Genomic DNA, 24,041 nt, shown 5'->3' with positions numbered 1-24,041 from the left:
AACAGTGTTCTGCATAGAGAAAAATGTTCACGAACCTATTATCTTCCATTGCCTCGTCGATCATTCTTTGAATGAAATCGACTTGAATTTGGGACGGCCTTCCGGGCCCTGTGACGCCACCAGGGCCGATTGGTTGTGTTTCCATTGGTATTTCGCCGTATTGAAATATTTCTCCATTAACGATAGAGGCTGTGTTCGGGCCCGACATATTCCGGAATTCACCCGAATGAATACTGGGGGATTTACTCATCATTCCGCCCGTAGCTCCGCCGCCCGGATGACTTTGGGCGGCTAAGGAGTTTTGTATATCAGTCATAAGTTGGTCCGTATCTATAGGACGGTCTAAGTTATACTGCAAGGGTGGGGGAGGGGCGTTTCGAGACCCCATGGGTGTGCCACCCATATTGTTCTTGGATGAAGAAACGTAGCCGGTCGATTCATTGGAGCGGTTACTTAAGCGGTCCTTCTTTCCACGCAAATTGCGATCTTCTAAACTGAGGGAATCGATTGAGCTGGTTTCTGATTCGTCTGAATGTTTGTTGTACGAATTGTTCTTTTTTCCTTAAAATCATGATTATAAAGAAGGGTAGTAGTACAAATAATCTAGTAAAATACGACATGTTGACCAAAATATGGGAGACAATTTAGAAAAAAAATCGGCCAAAACGTGGAAAATACCTTATTACACGAAAATGGAAATGTGTCAATTTTTGTGACACCTTACTGACAGAAATGTCATCATGCACGAGGTGTGAAAATTTTCAGGTGTCAAATTTTTTTTTATTTTGAAGCTAAATAAAAGTTAGGAATTTACATAAAATTTCATGCCAAAAGCTCTATCATTTCAGAAGCTATTAACATTAGTTTGACCCCGAACAGAAAAAGCCACCCCTAGTAGGAATAGGATTAAAGCTGATTTTTTACGATATTTACATATAGAGAATATTTGCCGGTACAATTGACAAGAATACGATTGGTCAATTCAGAAAAAATGACTAAAGTAACAAAGGCTAATAAATTTCAATTAGTGCCTACCTTTTTTGAATGGCGATTTGAAACCTCCTAGGATACCCGACCCAGCCCTCTTCCCATCATGCAAATCATTGTTCTCCAGGTCTTTCTCTTTCTTCTCTTTCTTGATCGAGTTGACGTCCTCTGTACTTTTCGCTAACATGGAAAGCCGTGATAGACCAGATTTACTACGACCGTAAGAAGGACGTTCAGGCTAAAAAGAAAAATCGATATTATAGTGGAATCTCTTTAACTCGAGCCTCTATAAATCGAATGTTTCCTTAACTCGAACAAGTTCTATGATCCCTTCAGTTAACAATGCTTTATAAACGTTACTCCATAACTCGAAATTTTCCTTAATTCAAACAAAGTCGTGTTCCCCGTTCGTGTTCGATTTATGATGAATGAACAGCATAAAAAAAGCAATAAAAGTAACCTTTTCCAAACAAAGGGAAATATCCAAAATAAAAGGAAGGGTGCGAAATTCCTTTTCAGGTTTTTGAATCGATCAGAGATTTTTTCAAACCTTTTAAAAGAATACAGATTCAAACAATAAATTTACACATGGAAGTGGAACTTTATACTATGTCTGTTATCATTTTTCTTACCACGGACATTATATATAGAGTAGACAACTCAGCCTGCATAAGGTACACCGACAAACACTGTTTTTTGGACTATGGAAATGGTGGTCAGTATGATCCAAAAGCTTTTTAGACTACTTTTCTTTAGCAGGCTGATTTAAACAGCTCTGGTAAATAACATAGAGGACTTTCAATGAGCAAATAAAATAAAAAATGAAATTAGAATATCTTCTATAAGGTCATCACACTATTATATCCCGCAATTACCGGCCATCTCCCGCAAAAGACAAACAAACATTTTACCTCTTCATTATCAGCATCGTCTTTATTGACAGCATGTTTATTTCGTCCAAGAGATTTTTGTTTGCTCACTTTCAATTTCCGTGGTAAGGTACTTGACCGACTTTCCTCTGGTAATTATACGAAAAGAAGTAAAATCAAATGTTGTCAGATATTTAATCAACTCTAGGTAACTGCTACAGTCAGAACAAAGATATTTTGCAGTAACAATGATTTTTTATGTTTCTACTTATTTCCCCTCCCCACGGATTTCAATGGTTTACTCTGAAGCCCTGTTGCCCTGTTGTTGCTATAGGGGGCGAGTGAGTAAATTAAGAGTTTTTTGTGACTGTTGCCAACATTATATTATTGCAGCGATTGTAGTTATACCGTATTGACCATTTTAACATTGCCCTTAATTCGTCGCTAAACTAAAAAACAATACCAATAAGGGCCATCATAAAAAGGACTGATAAAGGAAGCACTTTGACAATATCAACACAATATATTGTTAAATGTTTCCTTGGGTTAACAACTTAATGAAATGGATTAGGAGATGAAAAGGAACTATAAAATCGACCTCTCCTACAAAAGGTCGCCATAAGAGTTGATACAATACATTATTATTAGAAACACTGAGAAGGAACAAGAGCATTTGCGACAAGAAAAATGAGAAATTGAAAAGTTTCACTTTCAAATTTATAGAAGATATTACAGCCTCTCATTCACATTCATTGTTAAATTAAACTAACAATTACTACAACAAAGTATTGACCCAAATTACCAGTTGAAAGAATTGGTGAAAATATTTCATCTCCCATCAGCTTGGCGGCTTTGGGCGGGATGGCACTAATTGCCGCCACTTGTTCGGGCGTTTGGTTCATATTGATTAAACGATTCAAGGCTAGTGTGCTGTTTTCGCGTCGTCCCATGCCGACGTTCTGTAGATTCTGCATTGAACCACCTAAATGTGGAAAAGTGAAAAAAACGTTTTAAACGATTTTCGATGCTGTTCTTTCTCGGCCAAACCTCCATCCGCTTCAATTGTGTATTTTTTTCTACCATGTGGAAAATTTGTCAACGTTACTATTGAGAGTGAATAGTAGCAAAAATAAGTGCACGATAAACCCACTAAGTGCATCATTTGAGGTCATTCAATTTGTTCGGTCCTTTACCGGTATATTTGGAAGCACCGGGACCCGTACCACCCTGTTTATTGACCCCGCTCAAATGAAAAACTAGTCGAGATTGGGATTTTTTCTTAGTTGGGGTGTGTACGCGCATTTATTGAGATAAAAAATTATTGGAAAATTTGAAGTAACGGAGTAATGGTATTTAATGGGTTAATACAATTGAACTTTGGTTATTTTATCTTGTCTCATTATATTATACATTTTTTCCTCGTTGTATTTTATGTATTTGAAGCAGATCATAGTAAAACAATAATAAAAGCTGGTACCACTAGACTGGACGGATGATTTGGATTTTGAAGGTAATGGAGGACGTTCTGATGCCAGTGACGAGATATTTGATGCACTGTTCTCACGAGACGGTGGTGTCATCATTCGTACGTCATACATGCTGTGAGGTCGATCAACTGTAAGGCAAAATGTAAAATTCAGTTTAAACTTGTTAACCCTAAACACCATAAAGGGCTTGGGTCCAGTTTACTAGAAAGGATGACGTCAAAGTTCTGTGTTTATAATAACACATATAATGACAGCACTGCAAAATTCTGCAACGTTGCGGTTTTTCGAAGCGCTTCTATACGTGGTGCGCTGATATTCTACGCAACGCTTCCAATCGAAGTCTTTGATTGAGAACTCTAGATAGCCGAGCATTTTCTTAAAACTACAAGCAAAATCAGGCAAAATTTCGCTCTTTTGAACAAACTTTTGGGCTTTTTGGAATAAAGTAGCCTTTACTGCCAAGGGTATTGTAAAAAATTGGGGAAAAATCCCTGTGTGGAATTAAAATCCTAGGGTGTAAAGTTTTACTTTTGGATTGGTCTACAAAATACAAATTATTTTGAGACCCCCTTTCGTCACCATGCAACCCCGTTTTTGGTTCAAAGACAAGAGTTATCAAGTTTTACAGCGGAAAGGTTACGGTATTTGACAACGTGGCAGAATTCGACAACGCTAAAAATGCACTATCATTATATGCAATTTCCCGAAATGAATGACTTCAAGCCATTTGAAGTTAAGTTAATAAATAGTTGATAGGGGTCATAGAAAATACTTGATACAGCTTTTTCAAGTCAAGGTTAAACTCGGGTAAAGGTTTTAGGAATTTCTAACAAAAAACTAGTTAAACTAACTATCTATCTGAAGAATAGAATTTTGAAATGATGATAAAAACTGTGCTAAATACATGAAAAGGAAACAAAACTTCAGATACACTATTGATTCCTACGGAAGCCTAAAATGTATCTAAAAGTTTCTAATACCGGAGAGTCAGGCAAAAAGACATCATTGCCCAATAGCTTTGCAACTTTAGATGGGATGACACTTAAAGGTGCTTCCTCTGGAATCATAAAGGTTCAATGGCTGGCAAACAAAAATCAACAACTTTATTCCTCCAATGACTTATATTTTAAGACTCGACGCAACAGTGGCATATATAAGCAAAATACCAGATTAGCTCTAACAATAGTGATAGTGCTTCATAGCAGAAAATTAGTGCCCGTTATCTTTGAAAAATGTGATAATTGGTCATACTTGCCTACTGATCAATATCTACCAGCGATTCTAAAAAACTGAAAGATGAATTGACTTTACTAGATGACACACTCCTCAACAAGTAGCATATTTACCCATAACAATTCCAAAATCTCCCTCGAGATGGAGACGACCAAAAGCAGTTACGATGACAAATGTATTTGAAGTAGTTTAACCCCGGTAAACTCCAACTTAGGGGCGTTAGGGTGTATCCAAAAGAACCAAACTAATAAAAAGTCTATAAAGCTGGCAACGCATATAAAAATTAACCCTAGGAACAATATGTAGACACGAAAGAAGAGACGTCATAAACTTCCATCCACCTTTTAGCAAAAAATATACCATAGCATGATAATACAATACCACTTAAAAATATCAATATTTTCTTTGAAGTCATGTAATAACAGTAACAACTTCAAACTATCTAATCAATATTAATTACTTGCTATCGTAATCATTAATCTTTTAAAGTACCTTGCACGTACACGTGGGAGATATTACAAATTGTGATTGAAAATTTTTGCTAAGTAAACAACGCCAAGAGTAGACTGGAGTCGTTTATAATGCATGTAATACAGTAGTATAGGCGTTATATGATAATACGATTATTGTTACGGGTTTTAGTTTGTATAAACTAAAAAACTAAAATTGTTCCCTCTATTACTTTTTGCTTTATTTCTATTATGTCTAAATTAGTCGTCTAGCTTGCTAGACTATGCCAACAGATAAAAGGAGCAAAATGTAGTTACTAACATAAGCTAGTACTTTCTTTAAAACACAAGACAACAAACGCAATATATATTGGAATTTAAAACATCCAATGAAACATATCCTTACAGGAAAGAAAGGAGGCTACTTAAGGATGCTTAATGAATGTTGTTCACTTTTTCCCTCTATCAACTAGACTGAGGTGCGATGGCTGAGTGGTCAGAGTTGAAATCTTTCCCTCTATCTGAATACACGCTCCTTCCAATGTAACGTTCAGCTCATAGACAGCCGAGAAGGCTGGCCGTGGACCCCGTTAAAACAATCGAAAGTCCATCTAAAAGTTTCTAAAAACCTGTAAAATATCGACTACAAGCTAAAGGGTAAAATTATTGGTAGACAGATAGCGACATCAGGCTGTTCAATTTTACTGGCAGTAGGGCATTAGTTTTGTGTTTTGTATAACTTGGTTATATAGAATGGTATGGTAGCTTAACGCAAATGAAGTCCGTACTAACACACCCTATCTACCATATAATAGTGGAGTGACTTGGTTTTTAGAAATTTAATATCATTGGATTGAGATGAGTAAATTGTAACACTGATATTTTAAACAAATGGAAGAAATACACGGCTTAGAAGGTTATTGAATAATAAAGAATCCTGCATACACAAACACTATTGATTTGATTTAGCGCATACCTGAACGATCACCATTGCGTAGGTTTGACGAGCTGTTTTCTCGTGGATGGCCAAAACTGGTCGCACTGTTCTCACGTGAAGCTGGCGTTACACCAATGTGACCCTCGGATGATTTTTCTTGGCGTATACTGGGCTCGATACGCTCGACGCGCGGGGCGACAGCAACTGAGGCGGGCGTTTGAAAGCTGTTTTCTGGGTCACTGGAAGAGCTCAATCGACGATTCGAAGCTTTTGTACTTTCGTCGATAGACTTCTTAGGGGACTATAAAAATATAAATATAAAAATAATTTCTAGAACGCGCAGATGTAAAAATATTGTTGTCCAAGTACGACAAATACAAATCAGGTTCCTTATTTCTCCAAGAGAGAAAAAACTTTGTTCAAGAAAATTTACCTTATTTTCTTTGGGTACTCTTTGAAAAGCCACAGATCGAACAGAGGTTTTGTGAGCAGCAACCACTTTGATGGGAACTGAACCGTGACGCAAATCAAACAAGTACACATGCCCTATAAAAAAAGAAAGTTTGAAAATTATGTTGATAGGAATACGAAGCACATAGAAAGGTAGCAAATGTCAAGTCGATTGCTTTCATGGACGATCATGCAAATGATTTCAGGACCCTCTAATTCTATGGACAGAGATTCTCTGAGACTAAGGGATATATTCCTTTGATAAGATCAGTTAATTCTTCTTTAACACCATAAGGTTGGACTTAAAAAATTCTTGGTTTGCCGTCACCCGACCCTAGATTTTGGAGGTGGGTCGGTCGGTCGAAAAAAAAATTTTATTTTGGTCATTCATGGAATTTTTGTCTATATTTTGTAATTTTTGAAATAACAAAATTCTCTTCATTGAAATAGCAATAAAAGTTTTTAGGTCGACAAGTTTAGAGACGAGTCGGTCAGCTGACGGCAAACAAACATTTTTTAAGAGCCACATTCTCTAAGAACCAGGTGAGTGGTGTTAGTATGAAATTTTGTTTGCCTTCATTTTTGGATATTTGATAGACAATAGTGAAAAACTCAGAATCCCAAAATTTTGGGTCCCAAAAATCCATAATGGCGGCTTGAGGGCAAGTTGAAATTTTGGACTTTTTTTGCCAAGTGTAAAAGTCTGACTTTGAGAGGAAATATTTCAAGTTGCAACTAAGGTCACATGGGTTTCTTTTGATTTCCTGAAAGTACTCACAGTAAAGTGTCAAAAAATCCAAAAAAAACATGTGACCTTAATCGCATTTTTCATAATGGCGGCGTAGATATGGAAAAAAACTCACTTTTTAACAAATTTTAGCCTCAATTATTCAGCCTTGGAGCATTCTAGGAATTTTATTGTTGGCAAAAAGTGTTCACCAACTAACAAAGATCAAATGTTGAAAATTTGAAGTATTTCACTCAACCTGGCTGGGCTCTACAGGCTCTACAAGAAGGTGCAAATCTCAAAAAGTGCGATATTTGCCTCGATTATTCAAGAGTTGCGACTAATGTTGGGAAAAACTGTTAATTGTTCCTGGTAGAGAAAGTTGCCTAGTTTCAGGAACAAAAATAATACCCATGTGATCTATAAGCAGATTTGAGAAAAATTAAGCCAAAAATTTTTTTAAGTGTGATTTTTCTAGGCTGGCGAGACAAAAATAAGGCCCTGGTTACACCAGAAAACGTTTAAAGGTTTTGAAAATCATTGAAAAAAGTATTATTTTCCACCCCAGGAATGAAAAAAAATCCAAATTTCTAATCATTGTGTAAGCCTGGAATTGTCATTAGCCTCTGTAAATCCCTTGTAAAGTGACTGGATCTTTGGGAATTATGGGGGTCTGTTGTTGATATAGCAAATTTTCAGGGACTTTAATCAAATTTTTGAACAAAAGGAATAGCTGGAAATGATTTTCTGAGGAACCTCACCAATATCTCTCAAGATTTCTCTTAAATGTAACAAGTCTTACAAACCAGTATCTGTTTCCTGGGTAACTGAAGGTTGTTTTAAACTTGAGATTTTGTAGATTTTTGGCTACATGTGGTTTTCTTAGTATTTGTAGATGGCAAAATGGAAATTTTTGGGTTCAGGAAATATCTGATTTTCAATAATATGTCAGTATACCATGGAAACTTTAGAAAAAAATCAACAACATGGGTCAGAATCACTTCTAATCAGCTCACAGGACTCATCCAAATTGAACTTAACTCTATGAAACAAAGAGCCCTATAAAAACTAAGTCCTAGCAATCTAAGCCAATATTCAGATCCTACTATGAGAAGATTGTTATAGGTTTTAGGTCTGGATCTTTGATATTTCAATACTATTCCAACCAAAATCTTAAGTCCAGCATTATGTCAAATTATAAAAGCGATTTTCTAAAAAGGGGTTTTTGTTTGACTCTAAAGTCTAAATTGTCTTGATCGAGTTCTCTTTTCTGCTAACACGAGTTTGGATGAAAAAGGCAACATACCAGATGCGGAGCCACAAGCCACAGTGCACCCATCACTGAAAAAGTCACAAGAAGTGATCGGCCCTTCTGTATTGATCGTCTTTACTGTCCTGTGAAATGAATACAAGAAAAAAGCCATTGCTAAAATCTGTACAAATTTGAGATGAGAAGTTTTTAAAAATTAATAACAGGGGTCAAGAGATTGCCAAGTTTAATAGCAGCTTGAAATGAAAGTAAATCTGTACATAGACCCGATATCTACGGCTGATTTCAAAAAATTCAATGCAGTAGAGGGTCTGTTGTCTTTGTCTTTTCTGATTTGAGATTTTTCAAACCGACCGCTGCGATGGAGTGCGGGTGTGGGAGAGGTAAGACAATGAGAGAAGTGTTGCTATTTGTAAATCATACTTCATCTCAGAGGTTTACGTACGGGAATTCTTTTATTTATCAAACAGATAATGCGCACAGAGTGCACTGTGAGAAAGCAAGCCTCTGTTTACTGCCAGGAATGACGAACTTTGAATTACTTGTCAGGACAATAGCAAGCTCATTCCCTAGTAGGTCTTCACGAAGCATTGGAAAATATTATAAATATGCCTATAATTACTCAGTAATTGCTTTCCAAGAGATAGCTATCGAAACAGAAGCCTACTCACTACGACAAAAAGAGATTCTTACTTTTTTCCAATCACATCATAGAATATGATTCGCTTGTCAAGTCCAGATGAACACAATAACATATCATTGAGCGGTGAGAATGACAAGCATGTGCCAGGAGCTTTATGGTCTGTGAATTTCTTCAACATTTTCTGTTCTTTAGTGTCCCATAAACAGACAGCACCACTGTCACTGACTGAAGCCAAGAGTGATCTTGAAAAGTGGGAATAACCAAGACAGCGAACAGCCTGTGAAAAAAGGACCAATTTCAAGATAAACAATTCCAAAAGGTCAGGAAATAGGACGAAAATTGCAAAAATCCTACTACTAAATTAGGATTTTGAAGTTTGAAGCAGGTTTACTACTGGCTATATCTTCATACTCATTTTATTGTGTCGAGCATAGTGGAAAAATAACAAAAAAGAAGGATATATAAATTGTGTACCAGACCATTACCTGCGAATCATCATTGCCAGTGAGCGGATCTGAGCATTCACCACTGGAGACGTTGGTCAAAATGATGTCACCGTGATCAGATGACGATGCAATGATGTTGTCGTTGTAGTTGAATTGACAATACGTTACTGGATTGAAATGGTTCTATGGAGATGGAAAAATAAGTAGAACCTCTATCTTTTTTTCAATATCATCAGTTTCCTAAATTAAAGGACATATTCTAATGTAATTCCTATCATTTGCTTACTTTTTATTTTTAATCTTGAACGTTTAGAGTATACTAACATGATTGGCATGGGCTTAGGTAATCATAATTTCAAAATCCTAGTATACTTTTAGTCCTGTAGAAATTATCAGGCATTAAAATTCTAAGAGCCCCCAAAAAATCTACATCTCAAACTCAACATAGCGCAAGAAAGCTCTCAAAAGATTATTTGAATTAATCTTTTAATACTACAGAACTGTTATTTTGACCATTAGAATAGGGAGTGGAGATAAGTTTTAAAAGTTTTAAACCTCGATGAATTCAATGATTTGTGAGAAACAAATTGCAAATTAAAGTCTGATCATTAGAGCACTTTAAGACTTTTTAGCATAAAAAGTGTGTAAAAACCTTGTAGGTTCTTTTGACAGTTCTTGATTTGATGTCCCAAATATTGATGACACAATCCAAGCCACCACTGACCAAGTATCTGGAATGCCCGTTGAATGCTACACTTGATTGTTGAATCTAAAATTATTGAATTTAGTTCTTGTTTTAAAGCTGTCCAGTAGATTGAATATGAATCAACCCTCAACCAGCCAGTCTTAGGATTAACAGGTATGTTTTAAAATAAAAAAATTTAACAAAAACTGCCTCAACACAAGATTTCCTGTGAGAGTGTGCCTAGTAATAAAGTCAAGTTCCCTGTAATGTTGATTTCTATCTATGTACGTTTTATTTTCGAACATTTCAGTTTCAAAACATTTAAATCATGTGGTCGACAACCAGAAATGAAAACAACATGGTGTACTATTAAGATCAAAAGCTGGAAACATCAGCTCAAAAGCTGGGCACACTTCAATTATCATAGGAACCCAATCCAGTCAAAAAGTTAAAGATCAGTAAAAAACTTTCAGTTACAACAGTGGCGAAAGAAAGCATCCTGATTGAATCATCTCTGAAACTGTAAACAGGTTTCTCAAAAAAAATCCTTTCATTTTCAAAAAATGTCCTAGAAGACTTACCGGTGTGGGAATCTCAATAACAGGTAGGTCATCATCAGACATACTGCTGATACGAATCCCAACCTCCTCATATGTGTAAGCCACATACTGACCTACAACAAAAAGACAGAAATTCAAGCGAAAGCCAGATAAATGGCAATGAAAACTGCGTAAGAATGACTTTAGAGCAAAAATTTAAGAAAAGATACTTAAACCATAAAAACACAAACATAGAAGATTTCAGTTTGTCAGTTTTTATCAATATATCCCTGGTGATAAAAAATAAAATCAAGAAAATGTCTGTTTTTTAATTAATCAGAAAAGAAAAATTTCAATAGATCAATAGAAATCAATAATGAAAACAATGACTTTTACCATTGGGACTGCATATACAGTGAAGTACATTGGCATTAGTTCCATTCCGTACTTTTTGTAAACTGAGGTCTGGAACATTCCATAGACGGACATCTTCACCAGCTGTTACAAGCAGACTCATGATTGCAGATTGGATATATTATACAATCAAGTTAAGAATTTTTACTGTACATTATAATAATGCTAAAACATAAAAATAAAGAACATTTAGATTTTAGGGGAAACTTTTTTTTTAAAGCACATTCCGGATTGCCATGGATTCCCTCTGAATACCCTCCGAGAGCCTTGGATTCCTTTTGAATATACCAGAATCCCTTTGAATACACTGGTTTTCCTCTGTAGTCTGGCTGAAATAGGATTTGACCTTGAAAAAATTTCCGCACTAGGTTTCTTGGTAACGTTAGAAGCGCAATTTTATGTAGATTAACATACTCAGAGCCTCATGATGAAGCCCTTGAGCAAAAAATTTATGAAATCAAACCTGAGGGGTACTTTTTTGCCCAAAATGCCCGGAATTCGAATTTTCGTAACAAAGTTGACCTATACGTCATGAACTTTTAAGACCTAAAAAACTGCTTTGATTAAATCTTAATTAGAATTTATGAATTGCATTGAAATAAGGGCTTCCTAAAAATATTAAAAATCGGGTTTTTCGGGAAAAACGGACCATAAAAATTGGAAAATAGGGGGAAAATGCATAGAAAACCTCAATAAATATTGAAAATATGACAAACTAACGCTTATTAATAACATGACAGGTTGACAAATCTAATTCTAAACTTCTGAAAGCCAAAATAATGGTAAGGATCTAGCTCTTCTGTAAAATCGGTTTTTTTAAATCGGAAAATCGGGAAAATGTTACAAAACTTAATTTCTCTTTTAGAATTTCACAAAAGTATTTCAAAAAGTGTTAGATATAAAATGGTCACAACTTTTGAACTTCTGTTAAGTAAAGTAACGCTAAAAAGTTATGAAATAGGTTTTCGGGGAAAACGGGCTCACATAATTGGGAAATCGGGCACACAGAATCAGGAAATTGAGAAATGTAAGAATATGTCAAATTATACTTTAGAAATTCATGAGATTTCTCATAAAATCTATTAGAAAATCTAAATAAGTGTTTCCAGAATGTCAAAGATATTCCTCTCACTCATCAAGGGCTCCTCAGTTTCATAACAGTATCTGAATCTGGTGGTGAGGCTTCTGAGTTTTCACACCCTTCACCATGACACCCACCAAATGCAGCAACACAATAAAGCCCATTGCGACTGCACAAACATAAGTTTGAGTTAATTCACGGACGGGTTCCGACTTCAAAGTTGTCAAAATCTTTGTTTTCCCTAAAGAAACAAAAACCTGTTGTTTTTTAGAAGTGCTTAACTGTGTGTAGGTACATTTCCTGGCAAAAGCTATGTTATAGAATCACCATCATCAGCTGCTAAATGCAAAACATTCATTCTAAAATAATCGGAATGTAATTTTATTGAAAAGAACTTTATACCTTTTTGATGTAGGACAGAAGTTGTATCAGCTTGAATAATGATATAGGTTCGGGGGTTAGGTCATGACAGAAATTTTCACCAACATCCTCAGTGAAGTTGCCAAGAGCAGTTAGTCAACTAAACAATATTGTTGGACTTTTTGCTGTCTCCAATCTTGATTGCTCGCTGAAAGCATGTCTTCGAAGGTTTTTGCTTTCTCCTTCTGTCGAATCCTGGCCTCCTCGAACACAATGTCGTCTTGCTTCTTTTGAATCCCTCTTCCAACGTCTTCGGCCACATCACAGTTAATCTCTGGCTCAGCGATCAGTTCACTCGAGAGACTCTTCAATTCAGGCTCTGTTTTTTCGAACGGTTCGTGGTTGTCAAACCAATCTTTTACGGTAGCGAAATCTTTATCGTCACGCTTCATTCTGCTCAACGAAAGATTGACATGTTGCTCGCTCGTTTTGACATAGCGTTGTGGATGTCGGCAGATCAGTGAATGCTTCCAATCCAAAGTTGACGTGTTGATGCGGAGATTCCCCTACTATGAGTGAGGCCTCCGTTGCTTTTGATGAATCGCATCATTACCTGCTTGATGATCAAATCCGACCATAAACCAGCCCAAAATTTATCGCTTTGTCTCACAGTGTGGTAACCATTTGAAAACTGCTTGTAAACCCAAGGGTGAGTTGTCTTGAGCTCGAGTATATTTTGGAGGTGTAGCCTGGCGTTCTTAGCGTAGTGGATGTGAGTGGTTGCTGCAAGCAGGTCGATCATCCGAGAAAAGGTAAAGCTTCCAATCTCCTGTCTTTTCTGATCTAATGAAATCCTTGACAACTTCCTTGTAATCTAGATATTGCAACCATAATTTCGCGGTACGTGAGCATGTTTTCAGATCATCTTTGTAATCTTCTAGAAGTTCCAGAAGTTTCGACAGTGTTGGATATCTGCTCATGTCCAAATCAATGGTGGGATCAACAGCATTGGCAATCACGTTCAGATCGGTTGTCAGATCTTCGATTTCTACAGCCTCATCATCAGAACCAACAAGTGGTGACACCAATTTGCAAACAAGAGCAGATTCAACAAGAAAATGTGCCCTCAGTGCTCACGATGTGTGGAACAGTGTTCTTTGCATAAATGTGCTCCATCGAAGTCACTTGCTTTCATTAACGATCCGATACTACCCATAAAGCTCATTAGCAAATGGAAACCACCAAGCATACATAATTTTTGCCCAAGGGCCTCATCGTGAGGCTCTGAGTATATCAATCTACATAAAATTGCACTTCTAACGGTACCAAGAAGCCTAGTGCAGAAATTTTTTCAAGGTTGACCCCTTTTATTCCATAAATCAGCCAGACTACTGGTCTAAAAAGGCTGAATTAAACAATAGGTCATTAAATCTGACATTTCAAATCCAAGAACATTAAATCTGACGTTTGTTTTTGAAACGCATAATCTTTAGCTATCGAAATGTAGTAAAATGAGCTACACAGTTTTTTAAATGAGTTATAAGAATTTTCTGTCAAGAGTCTTGTATAACTGCCATCGAAATGATCTGCTGCAGCTAAGTTTTATCATTTTGCGCAGTTTGAGGATTGAGCCGGCTTTAAAAAAGTCACCCACAACCTTAACGTCTGTGAGCTCCTGCATGGGTGCAAAACCGTCAATCATTTTCTCAAGTGGAGATACGCTAAGCAATTCTAGCTTTAGGATTGTGCCGTTGATCATCAGTGGATAGAATTCAATTATTGTCATCCCTTTATTTTCATTTCTAGACTTTTGCTCATTTAATTTATTTGATGTCAATTAGGAAGGTCGTTCTCTTTACTTTACTTCGTTTCTTTAAAAAATGGAGAATTTTTAACAAAAATAAAAAAACATGAGAAAAACAACCAAATTTCAAAAACAAACAGCTTCTCCTATTGCTACATCAACCAAAAAAGAAAGTGAAAATGGCACGGATCGATGCACAGAAAAGAACTGTATCAAAGATAATGATAATATGAGAATCGAATGTCAAAATTGCAATACATTATGCATGTACTGGACTCCCAACATATCAATTAAAGCTGTTTCTGAATAAAGGCTTTCAAAAGTACCAGTGTATAAATTGCTGTTCAATTGATGAAGAACTGAATAAAAAGATAATCGATCAATCACTGCGTGTCAAAGGCTCCGTTGACAGCCAGAAAAATAGTAGCGAAAATGAGAAAAGACTAGGCTGTGTAGTTAATGAGCTGCAAGCAAGATGCCAAGGATATCTACAGGAGAAGAACCATGTAACTGAAATAATCAAAACAAAATTTTCCGACTTGGAAACTAAACTCGTCAATAAAATCGAAGAGACAATAATTGCAAAGACTAAAAAGGACCAAGAGGAAATTCCTACGGAAAGTTACGCTGAGATGACAAAAAATAACAACGACTTAAACATCACGAACATAAAACGGCTTCTCCGGAGTGAAAAAGTTGAAGAACAAATCGAGGAACAGAGGAAACAATCAAGGCATGCCAACATCATCATACATGGTGTCAAAGAGGCCGAAAACAAAGATGAGAAAGACTTCGTAGCCAACCTCCTAAGCGACGTCAATATAAATACAGAACCAACGTACGTTTCCCGTATAGGAAAAGAATCTGGTGTGCGCCCAATAAAAGTCGTGTTTAAAGACACACATTTCAAATACAGATTTATGAAACAGTGGAAGGAACTAAAACAACATCAAAAGTACAACAACGTTAGCATAACGGACGACCTAACCAAAATGGAAAGAGAACAAGTTAAAGAGTGGCGCAAAAAAGCGAACAAAATAAATCAAGCGATGTCGGAGAAAGATCATGTATTCAGAGTCCGAGGAAGTCCTCGCGACAAACTTCATTTTAAGAAAATATTTTGTAAAAGATCGGTTTAAGAGGCCCAATGAGTGCCTGAAACCGTATTTCTCTTTAATTAATAATTAAAAAAAAATAAAAAGGAAAAAAATAAGTTTTTTTTTTCACTGCTCTATTCACGTACTGAATTAAAAAGATCTTCTCCAGTGGATACCCCTTAAAACCTACAACAACAAAAAGGTACTCCCTATATCCTGACAGAGAGAACAGCAAGGACTGAAACTTTTTCTTGTGAGTCTAGGCTACCTATGAATTTCTTCCCTGGGTATGTTTTTTTGTAAAAGCTGCTAAGAAAATTTTTATTGCTTTGTGAAAAAATTCAATTTTAGCTATATTTACCCTTTAAAACCTACAAAATGGTTTTCTTGGCCACTACCATAAAATGAGCTTTAAAATAGAACTTTGAGGGTCTTATGATTTCTTTGAGGTGTAACCACGGAGAAGACAGTGATTTTTTCATAAGTTTAGGTACCTAAAAAGTATAGGTTTTATGACCTTAAATTCATTTGTGTAATCTCTAGGTCCGAAAATTTGGTTTTTTTTCAAGGTATAAATTTTGGTAATATTTTCAATAACTTCGAATTTTACAACACTTTGAGATAATTAAAATTCTTGAAATTAGATATTTTTTGAAAGTGCCTGTATTGGAGATTGTAAAACAGTGAATTATACAGTATTAAATTAACTTTGGTGGTTAAGAGAGCCCAAAACCCAACTTTGTAGGTTTTAAGAGGTATCCACTGGTGGACACTGTCAATAACAAAGTACAAAAAATGGCTGTTTTTGCACCATCTTTACAACCCTGACTGGTTTTGAAAATTACAGACTCATAAATGTCTACTAGGCCCTACATTGATACCTGTGGTTAAGTTAAAAGATCTGTCTTCAGACCCATGTTGGACAATGAATTGTCCTAACTAAAAGGATAATGAGTTATCCAAGATCAATAAGTCTTGATAGGGTGCTCCAATCAAGTCAAAATTTGGTACACATGAAGAGCCTTATCCTACAACAAGATTCCAATTATAAAATCTCGTAAAAAGGTCCAAAAATGGACAGTAAATTGTCCTAAATGTTGTAAAGTATGGGCAATTAATTGTCATGAAAATCAACTTTAAAACAAAAATTCATTCAAGATCCTTACAGATCAGGCTAGAAATACCTCAAATATAAGATAATTAAAATTAGAATCGTTGAGCGGCCCCTCTCGTGGACAATATGTTGTCCTAAAGGTAAATGTATTTTTATTAACCTCTTTTTGTGCTTTAACGCTAAGGATTCAACCTGATTCAACCATTTTATCTTTTCCAGGATAGTGCCAAAACTATCAGCTTATTTAAGCTAAAATTTTGCACAAAAGTGTATGAATGGTTCACAATTAATTTTCAGGTAGCAGATTTTGGTTATTCGGTCCCAAAAAGGACAATAAATTGTCTTTTTTGTAAAATATCACAGTTAAAATTAAGGACAACTTTATTGTCTTATTTTGGGACCCAAGAATGTAAAAAGTGGGCCATTTTACTATTAGGAGTTAAAACAACCATTCAGCTTTAGTTTAAACTAGGTTTGGTATAGACTAAGCTTAAATGGCCCTTTTAAGGACAATTTTTTTGTCTGGACAACAAATTAGCCATATTTGGGCCATTTAACTTCATGGAGTGATTTTAACCATATTATACCCTTTCTAATGTTAATATAGAGGTTTCTGAGATTTTCCCTACTGTAATTTTTTATATAATTTCGGCAAGTTATTACAAAAACCTTATTTTTAGCCATTTTTGGCATGGTGCATGATTTGTACCTTCTTGTTGACAGTGTCCTGAGTATGTGGAGTTTTTTATGCAAACTTCAAAAAACTGATTTTTGTCTTGCAATTGCAAGTCTTCAGCTTTTAAGTGTTTGTGTACAACATTGAGCACAAAGTTCAAATATGCAGAGGTGCCAACTCTCATGCATTGGGTGTGAGACTCGCACATTTCCACATGGTCTCACGCAATTTTTGAAAAGTTTGATTTCTCACGCATTTTGGATTTTTAGGAACAATTTTCCTGTTTTTCCAATTTTTGGAAAAAAGTTTTCCCGATTTCCCGCTTTTTGGAAAAAAAACGGGTCTAAGTTTTCAGATTTTACTTCGAAATTTTTATCTCACGCAAAATGAACATTTCAAGTTGGCAGCTATGAATATGCGTCAACTGTAAATTTTATATGAAGAGTTAAGGCTATTTCAAAATGTGCCCAATGAAATGCGAAAATCGATTTTGGCAAAATATTTTGAAAAATGACCCTACAAGATTAGACTATATCTTTTTATTCCATGAAGAGATTACTTTCAAATAAAAAATATATTGACAATGAATGGGTAAGCTTTCTAGAAATCCAAACATAAATTGCATAGCTTTAACCAAAAAATAGCATTTTAGGATCATAAACCAGCTTTTTCCAATTTTCATCGAGTTACAGGAATTTAAATTCCTTGTTTGTTTTGATCTGAAATTTTCAATAGGGGTACGGCCAACATGGTTCCTTTGCTCATATCAGGGGGGCCTGAGATGGGGGTAAGAGAATTAAAGTTTCTAAGTAAAATCTTAATTATCACCCAAAAAAGTGCCTTTTTTTGTCCATATCTTTTAAATAAATAGTCCCAGCCTTATCCCTCCTTCAGTAAAGCTTCCTGTACCTTTTTTCCTTCAGAAAAACCAAAAATATTGGCCTTCATTGTTTGCTTTCAGTTCCTGTAGCCAATAGTGTGACCCCCTGTATTTCTATTTTATTCTGCGCGAGTTTTTCAATAGAGATGTCACATGACTCAAATCCTGCAGTCTTATGGGACTAGAGAAAGCGAAAGTCAAATCGTGCGATCTGATTGGATGAAAAAAAGACCGTGGGAACTGGAACCGAAAATAATTCTTATTCTAAAACAAGATGGCGGCGAGAAAAGCACGACTTTTGCTTTGGACAAAAGGTTGTAAATTCCAATTGATTTTAAAGTTTTATCTTATCTTATCTCATTTACTTTAAGCAGTAGAGGCTTCTTCAATGTTTGAAGGTAAGTCTATAAAAGTTATTTGTTTTTCAGTGGAAAAAAGTGTTTAGAAAAGCAATTTTGGTGCTCAAGGTTACACTTTTCTTCGTAAATTTTGTCTTCAATCTTAAGTAGATGAACAATATTTGACTGATGGTTATGTTATGATTTTTTCACAGAAAGAACATACCTTATTGGAACTAATTTTCGCGGGTTTTAATTTTAGCGTTTTTCACGGTTTTTCGTCAAAATCGCGAAAATTTGATCCCGCGAAAAATTTGGATAGTTGAAAACCGCGAAAAATAATTCCCGTAAAATACAATTTTTTTCCAACTTTATCGAAAAATTTGAAAAATCCCTAGGAAAATGAAAGAAATTTGTCCAAAAAACTTATCAAAACAAATTTTAAATTTGTTGTCAAAGAGATTTAAGGCGGCCATCGAAAAATTGTTCCATTCGCGTCACCCGTCCGCATCATATTTTCCACTGTTTTTCTGGTGCGGAGACGCGGAAAAAAAATCTGGGAAAAGCATACTTATTCTTTTAAAGTATAGCTTTTTTCTCAATCGCTGACAGCCATCAAAAAATTGTTTTGTTCAAGTCACCACCCGTCTCCAAATTACTGGCGCGATTTTCAAAAACCTGGGAATTTTTCAGACCGCCCGTCCGCCCGCATGCATTTTTAACACCTGTTGCGACGCGAACAGAGCATTTTTTTGATGGCTGCCTAACAGTAAGTGAAAATACAGGCCAGATATCATAAGGTCACATGGCCATGTTTCGACCAACCGTCCCAAGTTGGAGCAGTTAACTGTATGGACGGTACTGATGCAAGTTATCCGATCTCACGGTAGAAAATAACTCGCAAAATCCCAAAAAGTAAAAAAAAACTACGAACTAGAAACTGAAAAATACCGTGAGTGGTCCTAAATCCGACGTTAATGTTGTGGGAACAGCGAATTGAGACGAGTCAGTACGTGACGTGTTTGTAACAGTGCGTTCAAACTAAGAACAAAAGAAAATTCTTTGGTCACAAATCTTATCAAAATTTGTACAAAATCAAATCAAGAATTGTCCTCAATCTGATAAAATAAATATTCACAAATCTCAGTGAAAATAGAAAATATTGTTTGACAAGCCAAATACTCTAAGTCTAGAAAATAGGGCAAAATATCAAACTTAATAAAATGAAATATTATCTTACCAGCGTGCGACTGCATAAATGCTGTGTATAAAACGTCTCAAGAACACTACACCACAATTCCAAGGTGACAGTGAAAAGTTATCAATATTGTTCATCAAACATAAAATCAAAGACAAAAAATGTTGACATCGTCAACTCTCAACAACCTTATCTCAAAAGTTGCAAAAAAGATTCCGTGCTAAAGTATAAAAAGAATCTAACGCCTACAAAAAAATAATAGCTTTCTCCATCGTATGGCCATTAACTTGATCTCCAAATGAAAGTCATTAAATTTTTATCGAGGCTCTCCCATGGAGAGCAACAAGTTCGTAATTACTTTCCCTTGAGAATTTGGGTTTCATCGATAATTACGTTTACTCACTCGACACTCCCCACCATGAAACAATCAAAGTTCGAAAGGGTGTGTCAAAACAACAACAATTTTCTCAATACATAAGTAACTCTGACATCGTCAGAACCCAGTTGCCGAACATCACCAAATTGAAATGAATGTTGATCGTCACGAAATTGAACGAGTGTTGCACATCACGAAATTGAACGAGTGTTGCACATCACGAAATTGAACGAGTGTTGCACATCACGAAATTGAACGAGTAATGCACATCACGAAATTGAACGAGTGTTGCACATCACGAAATTGAACGAGTGTTGCACATCACGAAATTGAACAAGTGTTGTACATCACGAAATTGAACGAGTGTTGTACATCACGAAATTGAACGAGTGTTGTACATCACGAAATTGAACGAGTGTTGCACATCACGAAATTGAACGAGTGTTGTACATCACGAAATTGAACGAGTGTTGTACATCACGAAATTGAACGAGTGTTGTACATCACGAAATTGAAATTGAACGAGTGTTGTACATCACGAAATTGAACGAGTGTTGTACATCACGAAATTGTACGAGTGTTGTACATCACGAAATTGAACGAGTGTTGTACATCACGAAATTGAACGAGTGTTGCACATCACGAGATTGAACGAGTGTTGCACATCACGAAATTGAACGAGTGTTGTACATCACGAAATTGAACGAGTTGATCACCAATGAATCTAAATAAACTCAGCTTCAGAGAAGTTATCATAGGTTCTCAACATAGGGACTTCATGCACAACGTTGGCTTTGCTCAGTCAACGATATTGTAACATCACCGATGTCAAATTTGAATGCCTTGTAACGTCGATGTGAAGCGTCGACGTCATCTTGTAGAAATCACGAACACGAGTAGTATCAGTAGTATGTACAGTAATGAAAATAAGTAATACATCACCTGGAATAGCTGCAACGACGAAATCATCAGTTGCTCCAGTGGAAACGAGAGTCAGCGAGTGCAGCCATTGTACCGAGCTCTTTCATAATGTCAATCTCATCAAACGATCTGATGAGAACGAGTGAACGAATGGCGCGTTTGGTGAGTCGAAATGCTTGTTCCTGATGGTTTTTGTACTTGACAGTTGCTTGTCTGATGACATCATCTTTGCCCTTGTGGACACTGTCAATCATCCCATATTGATAGGTGTTGTTGATGTTGGATTCGTGCTTGAGAAATAGCACGATATCTCCTTTTGATGGTTGTCCGTCTGAAGTGAACCACTTCTCCTGTGACAAAAGCTTGGGTACATGAGTTGACAGCCAAACTTCAAACCATGCGTCGAAACATTGTTGGTTGGCATCCAAGATTTTGTTTGGGTGAATTGTTGTTAGCATCTCTCCTTCAGGGCTTCGCTCATTGTTTCGTCCTAAGCGAAGTCTGTTTGGGGTGAGTAGATCCATCGACTCGAAATCTGAAACTTCATTTCTGATCCCAATAGGTTGATTGTTGATGCAATTGGCAATCTGAGAGGACAAAGTCTCCCATTGAAGCAATGATAAACGTTCATTGGAGATGCTTCGTTCTAATGACTTGTTGATTTCTTGAATTCGTCTTTCCACTTTCCCATGGAAATTATGGCCACCTACTGGACATGAGTTGAATTCGACTTCCACATCTTGATGTAGCTGATTCACAGTATCCTTGAATTTCAGTCTCATATCTTTGCAACCCTTGAGCAATTGACTTCCTTCGTCACAGTAGAGGGTTTTTGGAAAGCCTGCATCACTGGCGAAACGAATGAAGGCTTGTAAGAAAGCAGGTGTAGAATAATCGTCCATGACTTTAATTGAAGTTGACGAGGTAGTTGAGCAGCAAAATACTACAAGCCAGATTTTGATCGTGGCTCGTTTGTTGTGTGGAGAGAATGCTTTGTATGGACCCGATAGATCAACTTGACACATGTAAAACGCAGGAGCAACAGTGAGTCTTGAGCTTGGAATTGGACCCATAGCAACTTCGATAGTTTTCTTCTCAAGGTACCTGCATCTAGGACACGATCGTTTGATAGCTTTGATGATTGATCTAACTTCCAATATGTAAGCATGTCTGAGTACGGCTCTCAAAGTTGTTTCTATTCCCCGATGAGAAGCATTCTGGTCATTCCAGTGTACGTCATTAACAATGGCGTATGCAACAGGTGAGTGTTTATCAACCAAGGGGACGCAGAAGCTTGTGGATGAGAGATCTTTCATTGCCTTTGTAAATCTTCCGGTAACAGTGATGTCATCACATGTTAAGACTCTTCCGGTGTAAATGAGAACTCCATCTTTCATCCTTGAAATCTTCTCATACTTTTTCTTTGGCAGAAAGTGTTGAATCTCTGCCGTGCATTTCTTGAAGTAGTAAGATTTGGCTTTGTCAGTGTCAGATGTCGATACAACTTTGCACCATGGGTGGGACTTCAGTTTGGAAGGATTAACTTTACGTGAAAGGATCTTGCGGATGAACTTCATAACCATTGTCATTAGCCTGATTACTTTGCTGTATGAGTGTTTGTTTGGATCAATGATATACTGTAAAAAATCGAAGTGTTTCTTAACTTCAGAAGGTACTGATTGGTTACTCAAGAACGTTGATTCCTGAGGATATGTTTCTTTGTTGGCTTCTGTTATCTGGGATGCATCAAGCTTCAAGCTGTTGATTGGAGTGACTGGAAATTCAGATTGATCTTTCGACATCCATTCATATCCGTTAATCCAATCAGAATCCATTGATATATCCTCAATTGAGCATCCTCTTCTGGTTCCCAAGTCAGCAATCATGTTCTTGGATGATACATAGTACCAGTCAGATGGTTGGGAGAAACGACGAATCTCAATCACTCTGTCCCTAACCCATTGTTTGAGTGGTTTTTTATCATTGCCAATCCAGTGCAGTACAACTTGGCTGTCACAAAGTTTCATAGACGACTTATGAAGATCTCCAAGTGATCTCTTTACGACCTCACTGGTGTGAATGTTGAGTAGAGCTGCAATCATCTCAGCTCTTGGTTGGGAGGTATGATCAGGAAGGATTTTTGACCTGGCAAACAGAAGTTGACAGCAGTAATCACCACTACGCCTTTTGATCCTTGAATAGATGGCTGAGCAGGCAATACTTGAACTGGCATCACCTGTGTCAATCGTTTCAATCGATAATGATTCGGCATCCTCAGGTACAACACATCTCTTGAAGTAAACTGTTTTCATCTCTTGCATCATTTGGAAGTTGTTTATCCAAGTTGGTCTCAGCTCCTTTGGAATAGCATCATCCCAGTCAAGCTTGTGGATGACTAAGTCATGAAGGTCTAATTTGAATCCTGCTGAAATTGGCGTCATCTTTCCAAGAAGGTCGTATATCTCTCCTACCTTGGAGGCACAATGGCGTTTGGTTAATCGTTCTGGAATTGAATTATCACTGACAGGTGGTTTCCTCCCACGTTTGCGTTTGGCAAAATTCAATTCTCCAATGTTCAACAATATCACATCGTCTTTTGGAAACCATTTGAGTCCAGCAACAACCAGTGACTTGCCATCATCAGACAAGTTCTCATTTGGATTCTCACCGGATAAAGTAATGCCTTTCAGTTTGTAACCACCACGATTGACGATTAACTCCATTTCATCAGCTCTTTGACTAGCCATTTCGAGTGAGGCTGCACCACTAATGCAATCATCAACGTATATGTCCTTCTTGATGATTCTACTGGTTTCAGGAAATTCATTTTTCGACATGTCAGCAATCTTTCTAAGCCCATATTCAGCTTGATTCCCACTTGGCTTCACTCCATAAATAAGTGTTTTGATCACCTTTTCGTCAGGGATTTTTGTGGGGTCGAGATTCTCATGCCAGATATATCTTTGCAAGCACCAATCTCTTTGGTCGAGCCGAATGGTATTGTACATTTTGCTGATATCTGAGTGAATACCAACTTGGTGTGTTGACCAACGAATGGCG

At 36.6% G+C, this 24,041-nt stretch overlaps 2 protein-coding genes across 2 annotated transcripts in view; both read right to left on the bottom strand.

The window, feature by feature from the left end:
• LOC136823617 (protein NEDD1-like) overlaps positions 1–24,041 on the bottom strand; it is a 34,560-nt gene that overhangs the window by 2,859 nt on the left and 7,660 nt on the right. Inside the window, exons 2-14 of the mRNA XM_067079797.1 lie at positions 11,119–11,301; positions 10,765–10,856; positions 10,151–10,267; positions 9,538–9,681; positions 9,103–9,329; positions 8,446–8,534; positions 6,396–6,508; positions 6,002–6,263; positions 3,334–3,471; positions 2,659–2,838; positions 1,899–2,005; positions 1,036–1,225; positions 36–561 (exon numbers count right to left, since the gene is read on the bottom strand). Of these exons, the coding sequence (XP_066935898.1) occupies positions 36–561; positions 1,036–1,225; positions 1,899–2,005; positions 2,659–2,838; positions 3,334–3,471; positions 6,002–6,263; positions 6,396–6,508; positions 8,446–8,534; positions 9,103–9,329; positions 9,538–9,681; positions 10,151–10,267; positions 10,765–10,856; positions 11,119–11,239 (2,306 nt within the window). The 5' untranslated portion in view covers positions 11,240–11,301. The remainder of the gene's footprint in view (positions 1–35; positions 562–1,035; positions 1,226–1,898; positions 2,006–2,658; positions 2,839–3,333; positions 3,472–6,001; positions 6,264–6,395; positions 6,509–8,445; positions 8,535–9,102; positions 9,330–9,537; positions 9,682–10,150; positions 10,268–10,764; positions 10,857–11,118; positions 11,302–24,041) is intronic.
• LOC136823599 (uncharacterized) lies at positions 21,029–23,989 on the bottom strand. The gene has a single exon (XM_067079780.1). The coding sequence runs from the start codon at positions 23,987–23,989 to the stop codon at positions 21,029–21,031; it is 2,961 nt and encodes a 986-aa protein (XP_066935881.1).

The sequence above is a fragment of the Clytia hemisphaerica genome, unplaced genomic scaffold, assembly GCF_902728285.1.
Source record: "Clytia hemisphaerica strain Z4C2 unplaced genomic scaffold, Clytia hemisphaerica genome assembly, whole genome shotgun sequence".
NCBI classification, from domain to species: domain Eukaryota; kingdom Metazoa; phylum Cnidaria; class Hydrozoa; order Leptothecata; family Clytiidae; genus Clytia; species Clytia hemisphaerica.
Note: the sequence above shows the minus strand (reverse complement) of the source record. Positions and strands in the feature narration are given on the sequence as shown.

Coding starts and splice junctions, on each gene's coding strand:
- LOC136823599 (XM_067079780.1), bottom strand. CDS start 23,989: ATGTACAATACCATTCGGCTCGACCAAAGAGATTGGTGCTTGCAAAGA.